This window comes from Pseudophryne corroboree, chromosome 6 (assembly GCF_028390025.1).
Source record: "Pseudophryne corroboree isolate aPseCor3 chromosome 6, aPseCor3.hap2, whole genome shotgun sequence".
Classification (NCBI taxonomy): Eukaryota; Metazoa; Chordata; class Amphibia; order Anura; family Myobatrachidae; genus Pseudophryne; species Pseudophryne corroboree.
Genome location: NC_086449.1, coordinates 112,852,593 through 112,879,588, shown reverse-complemented (window position 1 = coordinate 112,879,588; position 26,996 = coordinate 112,852,593). Strand labels below are relative to the sequence as shown.

General features: G+C 41.9%; 1 protein-coding gene across 3 annotated transcripts in view; it reads left to right on the top strand.

Annotated features, from left to right (window-relative positions):
- ADGRL1 (adhesion G protein-coupled receptor L1) overlaps nucleotides 1–26,996 on the top strand; it is a 486,786-nt gene that overhangs the window by 372,377 nt on the left and 87,413 nt on the right. For 2 of the 3 annotated variants that reach the window (XM_063931699.1, XM_063931700.1), the window contains exon 5: nucleotides 12,224–12,238. The exons of the other annotated variant lie outside the window; for it this stretch is intronic. In XM_063931699.1, the coding sequence (XP_063787769.1) occupies nucleotides 12,224–12,238 (15 nt within the window). The remainder of the gene's footprint in view (nucleotides 1–12,223; nucleotides 12,239–26,996) is intronic. 3 annotated transcript variants of the gene reach the window in all.

The following is a 26,996-nucleotide window of genomic DNA, read 5'->3' as shown; positions in this document are numbered from 1 at the left end:
AGATAAGTAGAGAGAGATAAAGTACCAACCAATCAGCTTATAACTAAGTTTACAGGCTGTGTTTGAAAAATGACAGGTAGGAGCTGATTGGTTGGTACTTTATCTCTCTCCACTTTATGTCTCTCCAAGCTTTTTTAAATCTGCTCCCTAGTATTAATACAGCAACCCTCCTGATATGACAAGGCAGGTGATTGAATTGGTCACATCAGCATACAGTTTGCACAGAGCAGACCTCTCCTCTGCACGCAGCTAGAAGGGGAGCAGAGTGCAAGTGTGCAAGCAACTATGGGGATAATTCAGAGTTGATCTCAGCAGCAAATTTGTTAGCAGTTGGGCAAATCCATGTGCACTGCAGGTGGGGCAGATATAACATGTGCAGAGAGAGTTAGATTTGGGTGGGTTATATTGTTTCTGTGCAGGGTAAATAATGGCTGCTTTATTTTTACACTGCAATTTAGATTTCCATTTGAACACACCCCACCCAAAGCTAACTCTCTCTGCACATGTTATATCTGCCCCCCCTGCAGTGCACATGGATGGTCATTCCGAGTTGTTCGCTCGTTGCCGTTTTTCGCAACGCAGCGATTAGGTGGAAAATGCGCATGCGCATGGTACACAGCGCGCATGCGCTAAGTAATTTAACACAGAACTTTAGAGATTTGCACAAGCTCGAGCGACGTTTTTTCGACGCTTGAGTGATCGTAGTGTGATTGACAGGGCGGCAACTTGGCGTTTTCAGGGAGTGTGCTAAAAAAACGCAGGCGTGCCAGGTAAAAACGCAGGAGTGGCTGGAGAAACGGGGGAGTGGCTGGCCGAACGCAGGGCGTGTTTGTGACGTCAAACCAGGGACTAAACGGACTGAGGTGATCGCAGTCTAGGAGTAGGTCTGGAGCTACTCAGAAACTGCAAGGAATTATTTAGTAGCAGTTCTGCTAATCTTTAGTTCGCTATTCTGTTAAGCTAAGATACACTCCCAGAGGGCGGCGGCCTAGCATGTGCAATGCTGCTAAAAGCAACTCGTGAGCGAACAACTCGGAATGACCAACTGCTAACAAATTTGCTGCTGCGATCAACTCTGAATTAGGCCCAGTGTATGGCAACCCAGGTGAAGGACTGTACAGGGTCTGCCTAAATTCCTATATCTGTCCAAAGAGTAGAAAGCTCCTTTAAAAAGGGAGAGAAACAAAATAATACAATTGAGATTGGCAACCTGGGGATGTCACAAATTCCACTATACATACTGCGTTACATATTCATTCATCACCTAGTTGGCATCTATAATTTAACATGATCTGAGGAGACATATGGTGTTCAGCACTAACATAGAATTATTAATCAGCACACATTTTTACAAACTTTTTTGTAATGGGCATTATCTGACAATAAACGCCCACGGTTTGTTTTCTAGATCAGATGTTTGTGAGCATGGCACTACCCCCATATCAGTAATTTGTGTCTTTATAAAACTGTTGTTAAGGATTTTTATGTCAACATCCTTTAGTGCCTAATGGTAGTACTACACAGCAGTCAGAGAGTAGGGAATGTTGAAGTGGGCTGTTCCAACTGGGAGAAAGCTTTACATGTTGGCTATCTGCTGCTCTGGTCCAGTAATAAGCCATATGGTGCATTTTGGAATACCCCACTACACCTTTCATATTTCATGCTGTCAGACACAGCAATCGGTTCACAAGGTAGGTGGCATTCATGTGATAATATGTGATAATGTTCTCTCTTAGCAGCCACATTTAAAGGTAAATAAGATACATACATAGACAGTACATAAGGTACATGCATAGAAGGTATATATATATATATATATATATATATATATATATATATATATATAGAATGTACATACTGTAGGGTACATTGGGCAGACACATAAATGGTACATAGGATACACACACTGAGGGTACATAGAGTACATATATAGAAGGTACATAGGGTAAATACATAAAAGGTACGTGGGGTACACTTATACAAAGTACATAGGGTACATGTATATAAGGTACATACATAGACGGTACTGTACATAGGGTACATATGTAGAAGTTATTTAAGGTAAATAGGTAATGGGTACATATGTGGAGGGTACATAGTGTACATACAGTAGATAGATTATACTTAAGGCACATACATAGAAGGTACATAGAGTACATACATAGAAAATGTATATATAGAAGATACATAGAGACACACATAGACACATACATAGATGGTACATCAGGCACACACCAGGGACGTTGCGGTGAGGTAAATGGGGGAGGAGGTACTGTCTAGTACCAGAACCAGATTTACACACAATATATGAGCCAAAGGGTTCATGTGGGTATTATACACAGGCGCAGCAGGATATACTGCTAGGAATTTGGTGAGTGTTGAACGGGTATGGGTCGTTGGGTCGACCCAACTTAGGTCGACACTCATTAGGTCGACCACTGAAGGCCAACATTGCCCTTAGGTCGACATGGCCGTTAGGTCGACATGTTCTAGGTCAAAAGGTCAACAAGAGGTTTTTGACTGTTTTTGGTGTAATTTTCTCTGTAAAGTGACGGGGAACCCAAATTAGTGCACTGTGTCCTCTCGCATGGCTTGCTTCGCTTGCCATGCTTCGGGCAAGGTACCTTGCTCGGCACAGATTACAGTTCCAATCATAGTCCACGTGGATCATTAAGTATGAAAAAATCCAAAAAATTAAGAAGAAAAAATGTGAAAACCGCATGTCGACCTTTTGACCTGTCGACCTAGTACATGTCGACCTAATGTATGTCGACCTAAGGGCAATGTCGACATTCAGTGGTCGACCTAAGTTGGGTCGACCTAACGACCATATCCCTGTTGAACATAGATGTGCAGAAAAGATGGGGGGTTGGGGGGGGCACGGCTTCACCTGCTATAGACTTTTTACTTTTTACACTTTGACTATAAAAATTATTAGAATAATACAAAGAAGATATTTCTAATATATTCCTTGTATTTATCATATACTTTATAAGGTCCAAATTCTGACTTATACGTTTATATGACAGGAAAAGCTCTGCCTCGCCTCACCACACTGTTACACACATACAAGGTACATAGGGTACTTACAGAGAAGGTACACACATAGAAGGAACATAGGATACATAAGGTACCCACATACTGTAGAAAGCTCATATAGGGCACACACATAACAGGTACATAGGGTACACATGTAGAAGGTACATAGGATATATAAGGTAGGTACATAGAAAGCTCATATATGGCACATATTTAACAGGTATTGAAGGTACATAATGTACACACATAGAAGATACATAGGGCACACACATAGAAGGTATATTGAGTATATTCATAAAAGGTACATAGGGCACACACATAAAAGGTACATAGAGCACATACAGAGAAGGTACATGAGGTACATACATACTGTAGAAGGTACATAGGGCACACACGTAGAAGGTATATAGAGTATATAGATGGAAGGTAAATGCACAGAAGATACATAAGGCACACACATAGAAGATATTTATGTACATACATGCAAGGCATATAGTGTATATACTGTACATAGAAGATACATAGGGTGTATACATAGAAGGTACATACATATAAGGTACCTAGGGCACACACATAGAAGTAATGTAAGGTACTTACAAAGAAGGTACATAGGGTACATATGTAGAAGGTACATAGGACACACACATAGAAGGTACATAGGACAAGCACATTGAAGGTATATAGCGTGCACACCATAGGCATTTCTATAAAGGGTGCAAGGTGTGTGGTGCACACAGGAACCTGGGTCCAGGGGGGCCCACACTGCACACCCTCCACCCATTTATTATACTTAACCCTCTGGAGTCCCACGGTGCCGGCCCTGCACTGCCGACACAAATCACTTGGAAAATGACCGCCCGAGTGATTTGCGCTTGCACACTGGCAATGTTCCTGAAAACAAGGTGTGGGCGCCATGTTGTCGGAGACGTGTGTATGTGCATAATGCCAGAGTCTACTCACTGATAGAGAGGTCGGGGCCCACAACGGAGGCTGCATGCGGGCCCTCTCCTCTGTTAAAATGACCCTGGTGCACATGTAGAAGGTATACAGAGTATATACATAGAAGGTACATGCATACAAGGTACATAGTGCACAAACATAGAAGGTATATGGAGCACTTGCAGAGAAAGTACATGCATAGAATTTACATGGGGCAAACACATAGCTGGTACAGTACTGTGCAAAAGTTGTATGCAGTGAGTGAAAAAATGCTGCAAAGTAAGAATGCTTTCATAGTTTCTTTATATCAATTAACAAAATGCAAAGTGAATTAATAGAAGAGAAATCTAATACCCCTTTCAGACAGAGAAAGGAACCCGGTAATTTCCCGACTCTGGAAGGGTCCGACCCGGATTTTTTTCTGTCTGAAAGGGTCAACACAGGACTGAATTCCTGGGACTTCAACCCTGGTTTCTACCTGGGTTTTTCCCGGATCGTACACGGGCTGCTGGCTGTCTGAAAGGGTCCGACCCAGGATTTTAGAAATGGGTCACTGTTAACAGCGCTGATTGGCTGAGCTGGCGGGGCACTGGCGATTGGCTGAGCAGCAGGGTCTCTCTGACTGGCTGAGCAGGCATGGCACTGGTGCTGGTGTCTGAGGTCACAATTGTGCTGCAGGGGAGATGAATGAGAGAGACAGCATGGTGCACTGGAAGGAGGAAGAAATAAGGGAGCTGCTTGCTATTAGAGGGGAGGAGGAGATCCGGAAGCTGATCACTGGGACAGTGAAGGACGCCACAGTGTGCACCAACATTTCCAAGATACTTACCTCAAACAGCAAGAACTCAGGCACTCCGGGCTACTCAGCAGTAGCTCGTCGGTCATGGTTAATGCAATGCTGTGATCAGTCACCACCCACTTTTCATGGCCTCATCTCTGTGTGCCATAAAAACAGTCCATTTCTTATGACACACAAGTCTATTGCAGGGCTGACATGGGTTCTGTCTGAAAGGGGTCAACCCGGGAATAATCCGTGTTACATGTGCTATGTGAAAGTGGGTTTAGGAACTGTAACCCAAATTTTTTCCGGCTTCACAAAACCGGGAAAAAAATGGGAATTTGAGATTTTCCTGTCTGAAAGTGGTATTAATGAAAAATATTTGTTGTGACCACCCTTTGCCTTCAAAATAGCATCAATTCTTCTAGGTACACTTATACACAGTGTTTGAAGGAACTTGGAAGGGAGGTTGTTCCAAACATCTTCACAGATCTTCTGTGGATGTAGACTTACTCAAACCCTTCTGTCTCTTCATGTAATTCCAGACAGACTCAATCAGAATCAACTTTATTGGCCAGGTATACTTGCGTATACTAGGAATTTGTTTTCGGTTTACAGTGCAGCAGACACGAAGGGAACAAGTAAACAAGGGGGGTAGGGAACATGTGCAGTCTTCAGATAAAAGAACCATAGGGAACAGAGTGATCATTACGTGCAGAGAAATAGAGTAGAGCGACTGGGCGATCTACCAGGGGGTCAGTTGGTCAGGAGTTCAGCAGGTGGACTGCTTGAGGAAAGAAGCTTTTGAGGCTTCTGTTGGATCTGGTGGGGTTGGCCCTGTATTGTCTGCCAGATGGCAGCAGGTTGAGCGTGCCGTGGCCAGGGTGAAGCGGGTCCTTAACTATACTAGTCACCCGTTTTTTGGCTCTAGACAGATACAGATCATGGACAGGGGGAATGTCCGCTCCGATGATCTTCTCTGCGGAACTGACCACTCTTTGGAGTCTGCGTTTTATCTCTCTCGCTGGCGGAACTATACCAGATGATTATCAAGGAGCACAGCACAGAGTCTACGATTTTGGAGTAGAAGAGGAGCAGGAGTTTCTGTGGGATGTAGAACTTCTTAAGTTGCCTTAGGTAGAACAGCCTCTGCTGCATCTTTCCGATGATGGCCTTCGCATTGAGCCCCCAATTGAGATCTCGGGAGATTGTGGTCCCCAGGAACTTGATGGAGTCCACTAGCGACACCACGCTGTGATTAGTGGCAGAACTCCAACTGGCTTCTTCCTAAAGTCCACTACCATCTCGACAGTTTTAAGTGGGTTGAGCTCGAGGTTGTTGCAGCTACACCACCGGGCCAGCCGGTCCATTTCCCGTCTGTACACCGATTCGTCCCCATCCTTTATGAGGCCAATGACGGTGGTGTCATCAGCGAATTTTAAGATCTTAACTGACTACAACTCGGAGGAGCAGTCGTTGGTATACAGAGAGAAGAGCAGGGGTGAGATGACACAGCCCTGAGGGGCCCCAGTACTGATGGACAGTGCTTGGGAGGAGAATTCTCCCGCTTTGACAAACAGGACCCTCGCATAGGTACCGGGTGTGTCCAGATGCTGCAGAATGTAGTGCAGGCCCAGGTTGACAGCATCCTCAACGCACCAATTCGCTCGATAGGCAAACTGAAGGGGGTCTAATTGGGGGCCGATCACGACTTTTAGGTGGTTCAGTACCAGGCGACCGAACACTTTCATGACCACAGACGTCAGTGCTATCGGTCTGTAGTAATTTAGGCTTGTGATGTTAGGTTTCTTTGGGACCGGACCAATTGTGGAGCTTTTGAGGCAAGAGGGAACTTTGTGCAGTTCTAGCGATTTGTTGACTATCCTGTAGAATATAGGGGGCAAGCTGACCAGCGCATGATCTCAAGGCGGATGGTGACCCTCCGTCAGGACCCGGAGCCTTCCTGGGATTGACCCTCTTGAGCATCTCCTCCACCTCCTCATTGGCAATCTGCAATACCTGGGGTCGGCAACCGAAGGGGAGGTCAGTTGGGGGGAGGTGGTTTGGTTCGCAGGGGTCATCTTTGTCGAACCTGCAATAGAAGAGGTTCAGCTCGTCTGTTAGCTTCTGCATGGCAGAGTGCTGAGGTGTTTTCTTGTAGTTGATGATGGCCTGCAATCCTTTCCATATGGATACGGGGTCATTGGTTGAGAGATCATTTGCCAGCTTGTCCGAGAACTGCTTTTTAGCCAGCCTGATTCCTTTCGTTAGAGAGTTCCTAGCGCGGTTGAATAGTGCTCTGTCGCCACTGCTGTATGCCTTCTCTTTGGCCCAGCGAAGATGCCGGAGCTGGGCATTGAACCATGTCCTAGCAGAATCTGATGTAGGATGTTATGGTGTCAGTCAGGTCGTTCAGATTGGTTGCTGAGGCTTTCAAAGACCCCCTCGTCCGTGCAGTCGAAGCAAGCATGGAGCTTCAGCTTAGCCTCGTTGGTCCATTTCTTGACCGTTCTGACTACAGTCCTGATCTCAGCCCTGATATCAACACAATGATGTTGAGATCAGGGCTCTGTGGGGGCCATACCATCACTTTCAGGACTCCTTGTTCTTCTTTACGCTGAAGATAGTTTTTAATGAAATTGGCTGTATGTTTGGAGTCATTGTCCTGCTGCAGAATAAATTTGATGCCAATAAGATGTCTCCCTGATGGTACTGCATGATGGATAAGTATCTGCCTGTATTTCTCAGCATTGAGGACACCATTAATCCTGACATGGGGCCTTATTCAGGTTTTTTATCAAGCCAAAAAGTAAGCATTTGGGCAAAACCATGTTGCACTGCAGTTGGGGCATATGTACAGTCAGGTTCATAAACCTGAACCAACGCTGTGTAGGGGTCAATAAGGTCGTATTCCTGTAGTCTTTCTTATTTCTCAATATGCACCGAAAAAAGAAAGAGATGTGCAAAACATGGTGCATTGCCTTAAGTTACATAGTTTTAATCACTTAAAATCACCATACATAAAAACACAAAACGTCTAAAATCACCATACACAAAAACACAAAACGTTGTATTACAGTGGTTATTGTATAGTTAGTATCCATCTAGCTCCCACTGACGTTTTGTGTTTTTATGTATGGTGATTTTAAGTGATTAAAACTATGGCCCTCATTCCGAGTCGTTCGCTCGGTAATTTTCATCGCATCGCAGTGAAATTCCGCTTAGTACGCATGCGCAATAATCGCACTGCGACTGCGCCAAGTAATTTTACCATGAAGATAGTATTTTTACTAACGGCTTTTTCTTCGCTCCGGCGATCGTAGTGTGATTGACAGGAAATGGGTGTTACTGGGCGGAAACACTGCGTTTTAGGGGCGTGTGGATAAAAACGCTACCGTTTCCGGAAAAAACGCAGGAGTGGCCGGAGAAATGGGGGAGTGTCTGGGCGAACGCTGGGTGTGTTTATGACGTCAAACCAGGAACGACAAGCACTGAACTGATCGCAGATACCGAGTAAGTCTGAAGCTACTCTGAAACTGCTAAGTAGTTTGTAATCGCAATATTGCGAATACATCGGTCGCAATTTTAAGAAGCTAAGATACTCTCCCAGTAGGCGTAGGCTTAGCGTGAGCAACTCTGCTAAATTCGCCTTGCGAGCGATCAACTCGGAATGAGGGCCCATGTAACTTAAGGTAATGCACCATGTTTTGCACAGCGTCTAGTGATGTCTATGCGTTCCAGACTTCAGGCTGTAATTGACTGCAAAGGATTTGCAACAAAGTATTAAAAAGTGAAAGTTTGATTTAGGATTGCTTAGTTTGTCCCATTACTTTTGGTCCCTTAAAAAGTAGGAGGCACATATAGAAACCGTTGTAATTCCTACACCGTTCACCTGATTTGGATGTAAATAGCCTCAAATTAAAGCGGAAAGTCTGCAGTTAAAGCACATCTTGTTTGCTTCATTTCAAATCCATTGTGGTGGTGTATAGAGCCCAAAATATGAGAATTGTGTCGATGTCCCAATATTTATGAAAATGACTGTAACATGTGCAGGAGATTTAAATTTTGGTGGGGTGTGTTCAAACTGAAATCTAAATTGCAGTGTAAACATAAAGCAGCCAGTATTTACCATGCAGAGAAACAATATAACCCACCCAAATCTAACTCTCTCTGCACGTTACATCTGCCCCACCTGCAGTGCTTTGCCTTCAAAACAGCATCAATTCTTCTAGGTACACTTACACACAGTTTTTGAAAGAACTCGGAAGGGAGAAGGATTTGAGTAAGCCTACATCCACAGAAGATCTGTGGTTAGTTCTCCAAGATGTTTGGAACAACCTCCCTGCCGAGTTCCTTCCAAAATTGTGTGCAGGTGCACCTGGAAGAATTGATGCTGTTTTTAAAGTCAAAGGATTGTCACACCAAATATTGATTTGATTTAAATTTATCTTCTGTTCATTCACTTTGCATTTTGTTAATTTAGAAAAATAAACTATTAACACTTCTATTTTGGAAAGCATTCTTACTTTGCAGCATTTTTTCCACACCTGCCTAAAACGTTTGCACGGTATTGTATATAGAGCACATGCATAGAAGGTAGATAAGGCACACACATAGAAGATACGTAAGGTACATACAAAGAACGTCCATAGGGTATATACATAGAAGTTACATCGGGTACATAGAAAGCACATAGGGCACACATATAAGGGGGGTATGCAATTAGTTCCCATCGTTTCGGAGCTAATGAATTCGCCCCACATGAGTATTCAATAGGGCCATTTTCACCAATGCCTTTTCACCTTTTATATTAAGTGAAAAGGCATTGGCCCGCAGTTTCGACAGAAAACAAGTGGATTCGCTGATCAACGTGTTTTCCGCCCCTGCCACATTTTTTTGCCTAGGCGAAAATCCAGCCCTGCTATTGCATAGGGCGAATCTCCATTCGCACTAAAAATAGCAAAAAAGCTCAGTTATTTCACCTAGGCGAAAAAACGGAGCTAATTGTATACCCCACATAGAGGGAACATAAGGCACACACGTAGAAGGTACTTAAGGTAAATATATGGTAGGTACATAGTATACAGTACATAGTACTTATAAGGGTGCAATATGCCATTCATCACGTTCTGGCAGATAACACAACTCCTACATTACAAATTCATCATTGCTTGTATAGAGGTGAGTACAGAAACCATCGATGTAGAGGGGACCATATAGGACAAATATATGCACAGCTGCATACTGCAGCACATTGGTGCACATTTCATCATGTCAACTGACCCCAGAGAAGGTTCATAAGATACATATATATAAAAGGTACATTCATGGACAACCGAGATAGAAGGTTCATAGGGTACATACAGAGACATAGAATCATATACATTATAAAAGTCTGCATGTACTTACACATTTCAGCCACATGCTCACGTCACCCACTGGATGGTGCTTATGCTCTATCCGGTTAGGATGCAGAATGTATTACTGCCCAACACACTGGCATCCTGATTCATGTCAGGGCACATTGAAGAGTGTTTGCTCTCCCGCTATATACTATGCACATAACACACAGACACACAATGAACACTTGCATGCATTGGTGCTGTTTAGATACATGACCTGTACTGTAGTGATACTGTTCAGCGGACACACACGTATTATCCTGCAGTTATAGTCCTCTGTGCACCTCTTGGCTTGCAGATTGACAGGTCTCTGCAGGCCTCTCTTTTTGACACAGAGCTATTGGGGAGGCAAGATGCATTGTGGATTTAAAAACGTTTAACCCTTTGCTTTCCATTCCAGGCTCGGCTCATTAATATAACCCTTCTATCCCCAGGACGTTCTGCCAAGGCAGTCACAATCTCTTTCTCTCTCTCTCCCTCTCTCTCTTTCCCTCTGCCTGTCTCTCACTTCTCTCGTCTGCCTCAAACTGGCTGTCTGTATCTTTCTTTGCCTGTCTCTTTTATATGTAATTTTCTCAACTCTCACCCTGAATGACATTTCTCAGTTTTGTTTCTGAGTCAGATATTTGCTCTCTCTCTCTGCTTGTCTTCATCTCTAGATATATTTCTCTGCCCCGGAGTTATCAGATGGTGGCAGGGTTTAGCACTCCATAATTCCTATTTCCATGGCTGTGAGATAAGGAATGCTAAACCTTAGCACCTTTTGCTAAATCATGGTCTGTTTTAAATGATCTGCCTGTTTCTGACTTTGCCTGTCTGTAAATATCAATAATAACTTTTGTATTGCAGATTCCTTGAGTATGTCTCCCCCTGAATCTCCCCCAGTCATTTGCCCCTTTTCCCCATTTCTACATCCCTTTTCCTCTGACCTCCTCTTCTCCATCCATCTATTCTCACTTTTCCATTTACAGAGCCTGAGGAGCCATGGACTCGATTTCTAACCATCACACTTCGGAACCCCCCTCCCTACCCATTGTTCTTTCGTAATGTCCCTTATTGCTGAACTCTCTACCCTCTCTTTCCATTTCATTTCCCTAGCCAACATATGTACCCCCAGCTCCCCACCCCCCATACCCCTTGCCTTCATATTTCCTGTCCTCTTTTCCTCTTGCTTCCTTCATAGTTCTAGCATTCACATTGTCACATTGTTATTTATCCTCACTTTGGATAGCACCTTGACCCCATCCCAGTCTCTTGTTCCTCTTGTTTTAGTAAATATCATTAGTTTCACCCCATATTGTTTCTAATATTAGTTATTTCCTGGAGCTACTTTGTCTTTTCCAATCCCCTGTTTATTCCATCATTTTAAACCTGTCTCTTATCCTCGCACCCCCTCCTTCCCCCCCAGTCCCTTTTTACATCTTTGCAGGTCCTGTCAGTGAATTCCAACCATGCGCTTCACATTCTATTACCCTTTATCATAGATCTCCCTCTTTCCTCCATACTCTATACCATTGCTTCCCAAATGCAGTCCTCAAGAAGGAACCCCAGCAGTCCAGGTTTTAAATATGTCCATGCTTAGACATAGATGATTTAATTAGTATCTCAGTCAATTTGATTATACCATCTGTGCACAAGCAGGGATATCCCTAAGATATGGACTGTTGCCTTGAAGACTGCGTTTGGGAACCACTGGTCTATACACTATCTCTTGCCATTCTCCCTTATACCCAGACTTCCTTGTGCTAATCATCCCTACCTTCATGACTCTGCTGAATACCCCTACCCAACCCCTCTCTAGTCACTTCTCTCTCTTTACAGGACCCTCCACTGGTAACTCAAGAGTCCCTCCCTTTCCCAGCATCACACAATGGGTATATAGATCTGGGATTGTCTTGTGTGGTGGGGGCATTTGGGGGGTGGAGGGAAATCATAATACCTTAAGTGGTGGGGGGGGGGGGGGGGAGGGTTGGTAATGACACTCATGAATATCTTTCTCTCCTTTTTCCTATCCTCTTTTTCATTTGATATTTTTCTCTCTCTTTTTTTTCTGATGCGTGAATAGAAGTGGAGCAAAAAGGTAATTTTCATTGGTCCCTTCCTGTTACCCTCACGGTGACTCGTTAATTCCGCCCATAATTAATGTCGGAATCCTAATTTTTCCTTTTCTCTCCACCCCCTTCCTCTGTTCCCCCTCGCTGACCCTATTACCTGCTAATCCCTTTCGCTTTTTAAGGATTACAAGAGCTGGAGTTTATTTGAACCAGTATAAAATCCTGAATGTCCCTACAACATGGAGAGAGAGAGAAAGAGAGAGAGGGTTTAGTGTTGTAGCTGGGTTAGGGGTGTGCAGCAGGTGTACAGATATGTTAAATGGAAGGTCAGGCGCTACATCGGGAGACTGTACAGATGAGTTCAGCACTTTTGAGCTTTAGATGAGATGGAGACATTTGCAGGAATAAAAGATAACTATGTATAACTATTCAGCAAAGTCATGTATCCTGGAGGAATATTTAATGAGGCACCTATGGTTTCTCTAAGTAATTAAGTTAGGGAAATGAAAGAGCAGAGGCTTTAATATGTCTGGCAGAGAAGGAGTTCATTGGTCCACTCTTTGGGAAGGTATAATAAGATCTCTGGCAGAGAAAGGGTTAGTGAAGTGATGCTTTCCTTTGTATTAGCAGGATCATGGCAGATAAAGGTTTAGTGGTGCAATACTCTGCAACCTCCAGCTGCCCTTCATTCCTCACTTCCCTCCTCTTATCCCCGTCATGTTTCCATAGCAACCCCTGAAACCTGGCCTACCTCAATTACTCCCCTCAGCTTTCCCCTATTCTCTCACTCTCTTCCCTCCGCTCAGCGCCTCTCTCCCACTCTCTATGTCACTCTCCTTCTTAATTTATTTATATATCATTTTATTTTCTTTAACTTTTAGTTCTGCCTTCCTCACCCTCTCTATAAGGAAGGGAATGCCTTCTCCTTCGCAGCACTTATATATCTGTCAGAGAAGGATTTAATGGTAGTTCAGCACCTTATGTAAAATGTACACACTGTCTGCACATAGATTGTCCAGAGAGGCACAATAATACACACAAAATATGCATATTTGGCCAAAAGTGTACACATAAGTATTTATACACACGGAGATATAATGGATTAGAATTAAACGCATTACTATGGATACACATGTATATAATATTTGGACATAGTACATTTTCAGATGGTCTGGCTGCCCCCTGAGGATTTGGGAAAATGCTCAGAGATCAGGTGATGGCGGGAAGGTTTGTGGTGTTCGCTGATAACATACAGCCCCCCCACTCCCCCCGTGGTGATGATTAACCTCTCATCTCTCTGCTCTGTGCTGCACTCTGATTACTAACGCCATTAATCCGGTCTCTCCTTCCGCCTGTGCACAGACCTGTCTATGGCTACAGGGAAACGGACGGCTGGAGCTTTCTCTGTGGTGTAACTTTTAAGATATGAAAATTCTCTTATTGCTGTAAATAACTTTTCCACGTAACTCCTAACATTGATTATATCCTCATTGTTTTGCTCAGTATTACCTTTATGTCAACCTTTTGTTCCAAAATTACTAAAACTCATCTATTTCCATATCCTCCATCAATTCCTCTTGGTATTCTATATATTTTGTGCAATCCCTAGAACTACTTCTATTTCTCAATGTATTCTAACCTCTCCCTACAACTGTTACTCCATATACTGTAACCTCTCCCTCCAATTCCTACTGTTACTCCATATGCTCTACCCTCTCCCTCCAATTCCTACTGTTACTCCATATGCTCTACCCTCTCCCTAAACTCCTACTGTTACTCCATATACTAAAACATCTCCCTCCTACTGTTACTTCATATACTATAACATCTCCCTACAACTCCTACTGTTACTACATATACAGTAACCTCTCCCTACAACTCCTACTGTTACTCCATATACTGTAACCTCTCCCTCCAATTCCTACTGTTACTCAATATGCTCTACCCTCTCCCTAAACTCCTACTGTTACTCCATATACTATAACATCTCCCTCCTACTGTTACTCCATATACTGTAACCTCTCCCTACAACTCCTACTGTTACTACATATACAGTAACCTCTCCCTACAACTCCTACTGTTACTCCATATACTGTAACCTCTCCCTACAACTCCTACTGTTACTCCATATACTGTAACCTCTCCCACAACTCCTGTTACTCCAGATACGATAACCTCTACCTACAACTCCAACTGTTACTACATATACTATAACATCTCCCTACAACTCCAACTGTTACTACATATACAGTAACCTCTCCTTACAACTCCTACTGTTACTCCATATACTATAACATCTCCCTACAACTCCTACTGTTACTCCATATACTGTAACCTCTCCCTCCAATTCCTACTGTTACTCAATATGGTCTACCCTCTCCCTAAACTCCTACTGTTACTCCATATACTATAACATCTCCCTCCTACTGTTACTCCATATACTATAACATCTCCCTACAACTCCTACTGTTACTACATATACAGTAACCTCTCCCTACAACTCCTACTGTTACTCCATATACTGTAACCTCTCCCTACAACGCCTACTGTTACTACATATACTGTAACCTCTCCCTACAACTCCTACTGTTACTACATATACAGTAACCTCTCCCTACAACTCCTACTGTTACTCCATATACTGTAACCTCTCCCTACAACTCCTACTGTTACTCCATATACTGTAACCTCTCCCACAACTCCTGTTACTCCAGATACGATAACCTCTACCTACAACTCCAACTGTTACTACATATACTATAACATCTCCCTACAACTCCTACTGTTACTACATATGCTGTAACCTCTCCCTCCAATTCCTACTGTTACTCCATATGCTCTAACCTCTCCCTACAACTCCTACTGTTACTCCATATTCTCTAACCTCTCCCTACAACTCCTACTATTACTCCATATACTATATCATCTCCCTATAACTCCTACTGTTACTACATATACAGTAACCTCTCCCTACAACTCCTACTGTTACTACATATGCTGTAACCTCTCCCTATAACTCCTACTGTTACTCCATATACTGTAACCTCTCCCACAACTCCTACTGTTACTCCAGATACTATAACATCTCCCTACAACTTCTACTGGTACTACATATACAGTAACCTCTCCCACGACTCCTACTGTTGCTCCAGATACTATAACCTCTCCTTACAACTCCTACTGTTACTTTATATACTGTAACCTATCCCTCCAATTCCTACTGTTACTCCATATGCTCTAACCTCTCCCTACAACTCCTACTGTTACTCCATATGCTCTAACCTCTCCCTACAACTCCTACTATTACTCCATATACTATAGCATCTCCCTACAACTCCTACTGTTACCACATATACAGTAACCTCTCCCTACAACTCCTACTGTTACTACATATACAGTAACCTCTCCCTACAACTCCTACTGTTACTCCATATACTGTAACCTCTCCCACAACTCCTACTGTTACTCCAGATACTATAACCTCTCCCCACAACTCCTACTGTTACTCCATATGCTGTAACATCTCACTCCAATTCCTACTGTTACTCCATATGCCCAAACCTCTCCCTACAACTCCTACTGTTACTCCATATGCTCTAACCTCTCCCTACAACTCCTACTGTTACTCCATATATTATAACATCTCCCTACAACTCCTACTGTTACTCCATATACAGTAACCTCTCACTACAACTCCTACTGTTAATCCATATACTGTAACCTCTCCCACAACTCCTAGGGTTACTCCAGATACTATAACCTCTCCCTACAACTCCTACTCTTATGCCATACACTGTAAGCTCTCCCTACAACTCCTACTGTTACTCGATATACTGTAACCACTCCCCACAACTCCGACTGTTACTCCAGATACTATAACCTCTCCCTACAACTCCTACTGTTACTCTGTATACTGTACCCTCTGCCTTTAACTCCTACTGTTACTCCAAATACTGTAACCTCTCCTTACAACGCCTACTGTTACTCCATATTCTCTAACCTCTCCCACAACTCCTACTGTTACTCCATCTAATACTCCATATACAGTAACCTCCTCCTACCACTGCTATTACAATGTTTACTGTAACTTCTCTCTAACGTTCCTCCTGTACAACGCTCCCTACGCCTCTCCCTAAAGTTTGTCCTGTTAACACCATGCATTGTTTCCTTTCCCTATATCTCTCATTGCTCTCTATAACCTCCTATTGATATATAAACTGCAACTTCTCCCTGTATCTCCTACTATTATTCCGTTTAATCTATACCTATTTCTCTTCCTATTACTTCATATTATCTCCCCTTTGCAACTACTCCTATTGCTCCAAGCACTGTAACCTCTCCTCCAATTACTTCATATAACCTCTTCCTATAACCCCTCCTATTACACCACATTCTGTAACCTATCACTATAACTGCTCCTATTTTTCCAATATGATCACTTTAAGGCTTTTCCTATTTGTCCATATAACCTGTACCTATAATTACCTCTATTACTCTATGTAAACTCTCCTTATAACTTCTCCTGTTACTCCATGTAACCCCTCGCTATATCTCCTCCTATTACTCCTTATAGCCTCTCTCAATTATTCCATATAACCCCTTCCTATATTGCCTATTACTTCATATAGCCTGTCCCTATATCTCATCCTGTTAGTCCATACAATCTCTACCTAGAACTCCTCCTATTACAGTACTTTATAGAACCCCTCCCTATATCCCCTCCTATTACACCATATGCGGTAACCTATCCCTTTAATTGTTCCTATTTTTTTAATATGATCACCTTATGACATTTCTCCCTATAACTCTTCTTCTTCTTCTTCTTCTTCTTCTTCTTCTTCTTCTTCTTCTTCTTCTTCTTCTTCTTCTTCTTCTTCTTCTTCTTCTTCTTCTTCTTCTTCTTCTTCTTCTTCTTCTTCTTCTTATTATTATTATTATTATTATTATTATTATTATGTATTTGAAAAATGACAGGAGCTGGTTGGCTGGTACTTTGGGGTCTATTTACTAAGCCTTGGATGGAGATAAAGTTGACAGAGATAAAATACCAGCCAATCAGCTCCTAACTGCCATGTCACAGGTTGGGTTTGAAAAATAACAGGAGCTGGTTGGCTGGTACTTTATCTCCGTTCACTTTATCTCCATCCAAAGCTTAGTACATAGACCCCTATATTTTTTATTACTTCCTTAACTTCTCCCTATAATTCCTTTTATTACTACATATAACCTCTCCCTTTATCTCCGCCTATTTTATTTTTCCAGTATAACCTCTCCTTATAACTCCTCCTATTACACTATATAACACCTTCCTAAAACTCCTCATATTACTCCATATTGCCTCTCCGTATACAGTACCTCACCCTATTACTCATTGTAACTCCTGCTATGACTCCATATTTCCTCTTCCTATAAGTATTCATATTATTTCATATAACGACTCCTTATCACTGTATAACATTTCTTATAATTCCATCATAGCTGTTTCATACAGCCTCGTAAGGCATGCTCCATTTTTAAAATCCTTTTAGTTTAGACCATTGTTTAATATGTTTATTCCTATATATCCCTTGTAGCTACATGTAAACATCTACCTCCCCTATAGGTTCCTTCTATATCCCCTTTGTTTGTGTCACTCTTTGGGAAGAGAGACAATCTCCACCAGTCTCCACCCCACATCTCATACTCTGGTGACAAAGTTGTCTTTACATTGTAGGCTTTTGTCACTTCTAACGGCTTCCTTTGTGAGCAGGCGGATCCCACACCTCCGTACAACACGCACTATCTCTCTGACTTCACTCTTCTCCCTACAGGTGTCTGAGATTAACTCCCTTTCTTTCTGTGTTGCTGTGTAAACTGTCTAACAACTAAAACCTGTTACAAGAACACCCCTATAAGAAAATTTTACAGCCAGGCCATTCCTGTTACTATAAAGGAGCTCCAGTTACAAGGACACCCCCTATTATGACTATGATTAATATATATGCCTGTTGTAGGACACATCTAAATATAGATGGTTGTGCAGAAAAGCTCCTTGGTTTCCCGTCTCGTGTGGTCCTACTAAGGATAGATTATATAAAGTGCCTTGGTTTTTAGTTTACCTAGTGTGGTCCTCTCAGATTGCGCAGAGGTAGAAAAGTACTTACAGATGTGTCCTCTTACATCTTTGCTCTGTGCGCCACAAGTCACGTTACAAATAACACGTGAGTACTGTGTGCTTGGGAGCACTGAGCTTTTTTTGCTATTTTTTCTGTGAAAATGTGTCTTAGACGCAATGTAATGCAATAAGACGCACAAGCATCTTCAGCTGATTCAAATTATATGCAGCATGCCTATATTCTGTGTGTGACTGCAACAGTATTTGCATACAAAATGCTATGCTACAAAATACTGCGACAGTATTTGCATACAAAATGCATCCGAAATGCCATGCTACAGTGTTTTCTAGGAAAACACTGTAGCATGGCATTTTGGATGCAGGTAAAGATACAAATACACACAGAATATAGGCATGCTGCATATCATTTTAATCAGAAGCTGCTTGTGCTTCGTATTACATTGATTTCCGTCTGAGATTCCGCAGAAGTATAGCAAAAAAAGACACTTGGCACTTCCAAATCCCGCCACCTCATGGCGCGACTTGAAGGGCTGTTTGGCGTTACTGCAGCTAGGATGTAAGAGGAGTCATCTGTAGTTGAATTCTTGGTGTAGCCAAACTGAGAATAGGCAGAAAAGCACTTAGTTGTATTCCTGATATAGCCAACGTGGGGATAGGCAGAAAAGCACTTTAGCTGAATGCCTGGTGCAGCCAAACTGAGGATAGACAAAAAAAACCCACTTAGTTGTTTTCCTGGTATAGCCAAACTGAGGATAGGCTAAAAGGCACTTTATTGTACCTGGTGTAGCCAAAGTGAGGATAGGCAGAAAAGCACTTGTACATAGTGTAGCCAAACTGAGGATAGGCAGAAAAATATTTAGTTGTACCTGGTATAGCCAAACTGAGGATAGGCAGAAAAGCACTTAGTTGTACCTGGTGTAGCCAAATTGAGGATAGGCAAAAAGGCACTTTGATGTACCTGGTGTAGCCAAACTGAGGATATGCAGAAAAGCACTTGTTGTACCTGGTGTAGCCAAAGTGAGGATAGGCAGAAAAGCACTTAGTTGTGCCTGGTGTAGCCAAACTGAGGATAGGCAGAAAATCACTTGTTGTACCTGGTGTAGCCAAACGGAGGATAGGCAGAAAAGCACTTGTGGTACATAGTGTAGCCAAACGGAGGATAGGCAGAAAAGCACTTGTGGTACATAGTGTAGCCAAACTGAGGATAGGCAGAAAATCACTTGTTGTACCTGGTGTAGCCAAACTGAGGATAGGCAGAAAAGCACTTGTGGTATCTAGTGTAGCCAAACTGAGGATAGGCAGAAAATCACTTGTTGTACCTGGTGTAGCCAAACTGAGGATAGGCAGAAAAGCACTTGTGGTACATTGTGTAGCCAAACTGGGGATAGGCAGAAAAGCACTTGTGGTACCTAGTGTAGCCAAACTGAGGATAGGCAGAAAAGCACTTGTACATGGTGTAGCCAAACTGAGGATAGGCAGAAAAGCACTTGTACCTAGTATAGCCAAACTGAGGATAGGCAGAAAAACACTTTGTTGTTTTCCTGGTGAGGTCAAATTGAGAAAAGGCAACAAAGTACCTTGTTTTTGTAATCATGTAGACATCTTGAAGATACAATTGGTTTCCTTCTTGTGAGGTCAAAGTGATAATAGCCAACATTTAGTTTTGAACAATTATCAGAATCTTCACGACCCCTGTATCCACTCTCTGACCATCCTTGAACTCAGGATGACTCTGGTCAATAAATATGCTATTAAGTTTTTATTTTCAGGTGTGTGGCATTTCAGTAATGCTTGTATGTTTTCTGTAATAACATCCATTTGCAGAGAAACACATGGAATTATTTGTTAGTTTGAAACAGAAAAAAAGTTTTTACCCAAAGATTTGCAGAAAAATTCATAATTCAGCAAATGTACTGTGAGATAGAAATATTGATGGAGTGTTCTTATAACGAGGGGGTGTTCTTATAACAAGGAACTTGTTTATGGGAAGGAAGATGTTGGGGCTGTAAACATTCTTTTAAAGGGGTATGTTCTTATGACATGGGTTCAGTTATAGCATTTTTTGCACTTGCAAGACATTCAGCTATATAACCAGCGCTACACTGCCCACTAGAGGTCTTGTAGAAATATTAGCACAATTACTACTATTGGAATATGGTCACCAAGACCTTGGGTCGCTGACTTAGGAGAGAGGGCAAGAGGTGTACTTACGGGGAGTTGTAGTGGGAGGGTTCACTACGGGTGGCCGGCGGTCGGGCTCCCGGCGACCAGCATCCCGGCGCCGGGAGCCCGACCGCCGGCTTACCGACAGCTTGGCGAGCGCAAATGAGCCCCTTGCGGGCTCGCTGCGCTCGCCACGCTACGGGCACGGTGGCGCGCTACGCGCGCCACACTATTTTATTCTCCCTCTATGGGGGTCGTGGACCCCCACGAGGGAAAATAAGTGTCGGTATGCCGGCTGTCGGGCTCCCGGCGCCGGTATACTGAGCGCCGGGAGCCCGACCGCCGGCAAACAGAAGACCACCCGTAGTGGGAGATAGTTACAAGGGATTATAGTCTTCCTGATAGTTATTGGGAAAACTTAAGAGCATTGAAATCAAAGGATGAAAATCCCTACACACAGTTTACACATTTTATCTGTTTTCAAAACTTAATTTTCTTTCTTTCTTTTTTTAGTGGGACTGAAGCAAAATTGATGTTTTCAGATCCACTACCCATGTATAAGCCACCTCATATATGCACATGATTAACCTAACTGGCCCGGCTAAAAAATGAATTTGTTCTTACTGCCTGCGCCATTATCCACTAGACAGCCAAGTATCACTCAGCTGCCTCATGGATATTTGTTTTGGTAAATGCCAGCTAAAGGAAATTGGGGTCTATTCATGAAGCAGTGAAAAGACTGGAGAACTTAGCCTGTGGAGAAGTTGCCCATGGCAACCAATCAGCTGCTCCGTACAGTTGTATAGTTTGCAAATTATAGATGTTACTTCAATGCTGATTGGTTGCCATGGGCAACTTCTCCACTGGCTCACTTCTCCACACTTTTCACTGCTTCATGAATAGACTCCATTATTTTTAAAAGCATAGGTATCACTAAGATCAGGATCATGTTAATAAATATCCCCTTAGTTACACAGAGTTTCGTTTAGGTTTAGTTACACAGATTTATAATGCAACTTAGTTACAATAGAGAGTTACTGTGACGTAAAATTACAGGTAGTAATGAGGCATAGTTTTAGTAAAATAGTGACGCAATATTACAGAGTTAGAGTGAGGTATAATTACACCAGTTACGTACAGTGTCGCCTTATTACAGAGTTAGGGGTGTATTCATAAAACAAATAAAAAGCGAATTGATACTTATCACTATACTGTTCGATGCGATGTTAACTGTTATAAGTAGCAATTCACGTATACTCACCGTCCCGGCGATGCGCTGTGGTATCCGGGGCTCCAGCGAGAATTGTCTCCTCCGGTGGTCCCCTTTCTGCGATGTCCAGGGGGTCCCTCTACACATATGCTGCCTGTTGACCTCCTGGCAGGCCGCAGTGGCTGCTGGGAGGTCAGGGGGCGGAGCCAGCACGGGGGCCGGACAGAGGGCAGGGAAGCATTGAGCTTCCCTGCAGTTACCGCACCGCAGTTCAGGTTATGCCATCCTGAGATGGTGAACCTGAACTCCATGGCGAAACGGAAAGTATAGTGATGCAATTCAGGCATGGAGCGGGGGTGCCGCTAGAGTAGTCAGGGACTTCTCCATGGCAACCCGCTCTGTGAATTGCTTTAAGCAGAGAAAAGCCCTGTTTAACCCAAATAGTGACACATTATTACAGCGTTAGATATAATTATAGTAGTTACATATAGTGACATTATATTACAGAGATACAGTACAATGAGGTTTAATTACAGCAGTATGTATAGCGACGCATTATTACAGAGTTAGAGTGATGTATAATTACAGCAGTACATTATTGAATACACATAGGGGTGATTCATTTGTGATCGCTACTGTGCGTTTTTGCACAGCGGATGATCGGCGTCAGACTGCGCATGAGCATGCACCGCAATGCGCACGCACGTCGATAAACAACAACAGGCATCGCCGGACAGTGACAGGCTGGTGCGAAAACTTCGAGAGCGTCAGGAAAAACGCAAGCGTTCCCAAGCGTTTTCAGGGAGGCTGTGTGACATCAGCTCCGGCTCTGATCAGCCTGCTCTCATCACACTGTAGGAGTAAGTCCTGGGCTGTGCACACACTGCACACACTGGAAAAATCATTCAATAATGAGTGTGGTATGAATGGATTTGCAGCTGTCCGCTGACTGAGGGATTTTCTGCAGATCAGCGCACACATGCAGTCGCACACTTGCACGATGAATATACACTCCTCTTGGGCGGTGACTATCTGAACACAGCACAATAAATTTAGCAGCCCAACAATCAGGTCTGAATCACCCCCATAGGTCGAATTAGTGCCGATTTTCGGATTGTCGAAAAATTTGCCACTAATTGAATATCCCCCTTACAGTGAGGTACAATTACAGCAGTTACGTATAGTGACACATATTACAGAGTTAGTGTGAGGTATAATTACAGCAGTTACGTATAGTGACACATATTACAGAGTTAGTGTGAGGTATAATTACAGCAGTTACGTATAGTGACACATTATTACAGAGTTGGCGTGAGGTATTATTACAGCAGTTACGTATAGCGACACATTATTACAGAGTTAGCGTGAGGTATTATTACAGCAGTACGTATAGTGACACATATTACAGAGTTAGTGTGAAGTATAATTACAGCAGTTACATATAGCGACGCATTACTACAGAGTTAGAGCGAGATATAATTGCAGCAGTGACGTATAGTGACACATTAGTACAGAGTCAGAATAAGGTATAATTATAGCAGTTATATATAGTGACACATTATTACAGCATTAGAATGAAGTATAATTACAGCAGTTATGCATAGTGACGTATTATTACAGAGATACAATGAGGTATAATTACAGCAGTTGTATATACTGTCACATTATTACAGAGTTAGAGTGAAGTATAATTACAGCAGTTACGTATAGCGACGCATTATTACAGAGTTAGCGTGAGGTATAATTACAGCAGTTGCATATACTGTCACATTATTAAATGCATCTTTGCACGTAAATGCTGTACAAAGATGCACCATCAGTCGCACCCTGTGGTTACTCGGTCTGTCGCAAGTAAGCCTTTTGATCTCTTTTACAACTGCTTACAAAGACACAGTCACATGCTCAGACACATCCCCATTTGACTTGCCCCCTGCACCCTGCGTTAACTCCCACAAATGTTCACTACCTTTCACAGTCTCTGCAAATAAGTCCTTACTGCATCCGCCATTGTAATCTATTGCCACGCATGTAGAGTGCAACTCTGATGCATGAGCAGTACAAAAAAAAGCACTCAATTGTGTAAACATTGGCATTGATCAACCTCTGACTCTGTGCGTTTTAATTACAGAGAAATATAGCCACTCATAGTTACATAGAGTTATAACGAGGTATAATTACAGAGAAATATAGTCACTTAAAGTTACAAAGAGTTATAGTGAGGTATAAGTACAGAAAAATATAGTCACTCACAGTTACAGAGAGTTATAGTGAGGTATAAGTACAGAGAAATATAGTCACTTACAGTTACAGAGGGTTAAAGAGAGGTATAAATACAGAATACAGAGAAATATAGTCACTCATGGCTACAGTGAGTTATAATGAGGTTTAATTACAGAGAAATATAGCCACTCATAGTTATGGAGAGGTATAATTACAGAGAAATATAGTCGCTCATCGTTACAGAGAGTTATAGTGAGGTATAAGTACAGAGAAATATAGTCACTCATAGTTACAGAGAGTTATAGTGAGGTATAATTACAGCAAAATATAGTAACTCATAGTTACAGAGAGTTATAGTGAGGCATAAGTACAGAGAAATATAGTCACTCATAGTTACAGAGAGTTAAAGAGGGGTATAAGTACAGAGAAATATAGTAACTCATATTTACAGAGAGTTATAGTGAGGTATAAGTACAGAGAAATATAGTCTATCATAGTTACAGAGAGCTATAGTGAGGTATAAGTATAGAGAAATATAGTCACTCATAGTTACAGAGAGTTATAGAGAGGTATAATTACAGCGAAATATAGTAACTCATAGTTACAGAGAGCTATAGTGAGGTATAAGTACAGAGAAATATAGTCACTCATAGTTATAGAGAGCTATAGTGAGGTATAAGTACAGAGAAATATAGTCACTCATAGTTACAGAGAGCTAAGTGAGGTATAAGTACAAAGAAATATAGTCACTCATAGTTACAAAGAGTTATAGTGAGGTTTAATTACAGAGAAATATAGCCACTCATAGATACAGAGAGTTATAGAGGGGTATAAGTACAGAGAAATATAGTAACTCATATTTACAGAGAGTTATAGTGAGGTATAAGTACAGAGAAATATAGTCTATCATAGTTACAGAGAGCTATAGTGAGGTATAAGTATAGAGAAATATAGTCACTCATAGTTACAGAGAGTTATAGAGAGGTATAATTACAGCGAAATATAGTAACTCATAGTTACAGAGAGCTATAGTGAGGTATAAGTACAGAGAAATATAGTCACTCATAGTTACAGAGAGCTATAGTGAGGTATAAGTACAGAGAAATATAGTCACTCATAGTTACAGAGAGCTAAGTGAGGTATAAGTACAAAGAAATATAGTCACTCATAGTTACAAAGAGTTATAGTGAGGTTTAATTACAGAGAAATATAGCCACTCATAGATACAGAGAGTTATAGAGGGGTATAATTACAGAGAAATATAGCCACTCGTAGTTACAGAGAGTTATAGTGAGGTATAAGTACAGAGAAATATAGTCTATCATAGTTACAGAGAGCTATAGTGAGGTATAAGTACAGAGAAATATAGCCACTCATAGTTACAGAGAGGTATAATTACAGAGAAATATAGTCAATCGTAGTTACAGAGAGCTATGCTGAGGTATAAGTACAGAGAAATTTAGTCACTCATAGTTACAGAGAGTTATAGTGAGGTTTAATGACAAAGAAATATAGCCACTTATAGTTCCAGAGAGTTATAGTGAGGTACAAGTATAGAGAAATATAGTCACTCATAGTTACAGAGAGCTATAGTGAGGTACAAGTACAGAGTTGTAGTGAGTTATAGATATAGGGGATGGTAGCCAATCTAGTTGACTCTAGAGGGGCAATCCTATTAGCCCCGATGCCGACACTTATCAGGGTTTATGTGAGGCAGCGATACCAAATCGCCAATAAGTAAGCATTTTTTCCACGATCGCGACCACAGAAACACATAGGTCTGTGGCTTTTTGTGGTTCCCATGTGTTTCTGTGTGAAAATAGGTGTTTTATTACACGGGATTAATGGGCTATAATTGGATAACCCAATAATGACCATCAGGCAAAAATCTCCGTTCAGAAAGTTACTACGGCTAATAGGATACTCCCAGAGTTATACTGAGGAATAATTACAGATAATAATGTGGCACAGTTACAGAGAGTTATATTGAGGCCCAAGGCTGTAGTAAGTTGTAGTTACAGGGAGTATTAGCAAAGCAAAATTACAGAGAGTAATGAGGTATAGTTGTAGAAGGTTGTAATGAGGTACATTTACAATGACTTATATTGAGGCATACTGCATTTACAGTTGGCTGCTGAGGCTTTAAGCTGCAGATAGTAATAGTGAAACATAGTTACAGAATGTTATATTGATGTATAATTACAGAGGAGTTATAATGACCAATGGAGGTACAACTGCAGAGAGTTGTAGTCGTACAGTCGCAGTGATGCGTAGATAAGTTGTGTGAAGCATTTACGGGAGTTGTGGAGATACATAATTACAAAAACTTAATAAAGAAGAGTCTAAAAAGTTTTTTCTTCCAAGTGAATCGTTACATTATACCCAAGAACATGCTGATCATGAGTGCAAAGGCCATCCTTTTACATGCAATTCAAAAAAAGGATAAGAAAGCAGGACAGTCAGTAGCAGTTACCTGGATAGAAGATAATGATGAGCGCATTTTAGATCCAGTGGCAAGAGAGGAAAGTAGCTTTTAGCATTTTCGCAGAGAACCAAGTTTTACTAACAGCCTTAAAGTACTGCATTGACCAGGGATACCATTTATAGTTGGGCTCATAGAATGTTTGAGACAAAAATTGAATAATTTTACTGGAGTTTATGCGAGCACCAATTTTAAACATGTTACAGATGCTCTGTTAGCATGTATGTATGAGATAGCCTTGAGACATTTTTACACTGAACTATTGATGTGAATGTTGGGGATGGCAGCTGTTGACTGCTATCTGAAAAGAAGACATTAAGGGATTTTTAGTATAGAAAAGCTGGCTCCAGGTGTTCTATCAGATGCATTAACAGTAGTCAACTATAGACAGATTAGCTGGCATAGAAGAAGTAAAGAGTAAAGTTATTGTACATTAGCAATGTCTTGGCTATTCTGTTCACTGGGGCAAAAGCCATGAGTCATAGGCAACTGAATATATATAGGAAATATATATAGGAAAGGAAAAAGGTATTTGCAAAATGTCAAAAGGAGAACCGCAGTATTTAAAGGGGTTTGTGGGGCTGAATTATGTTT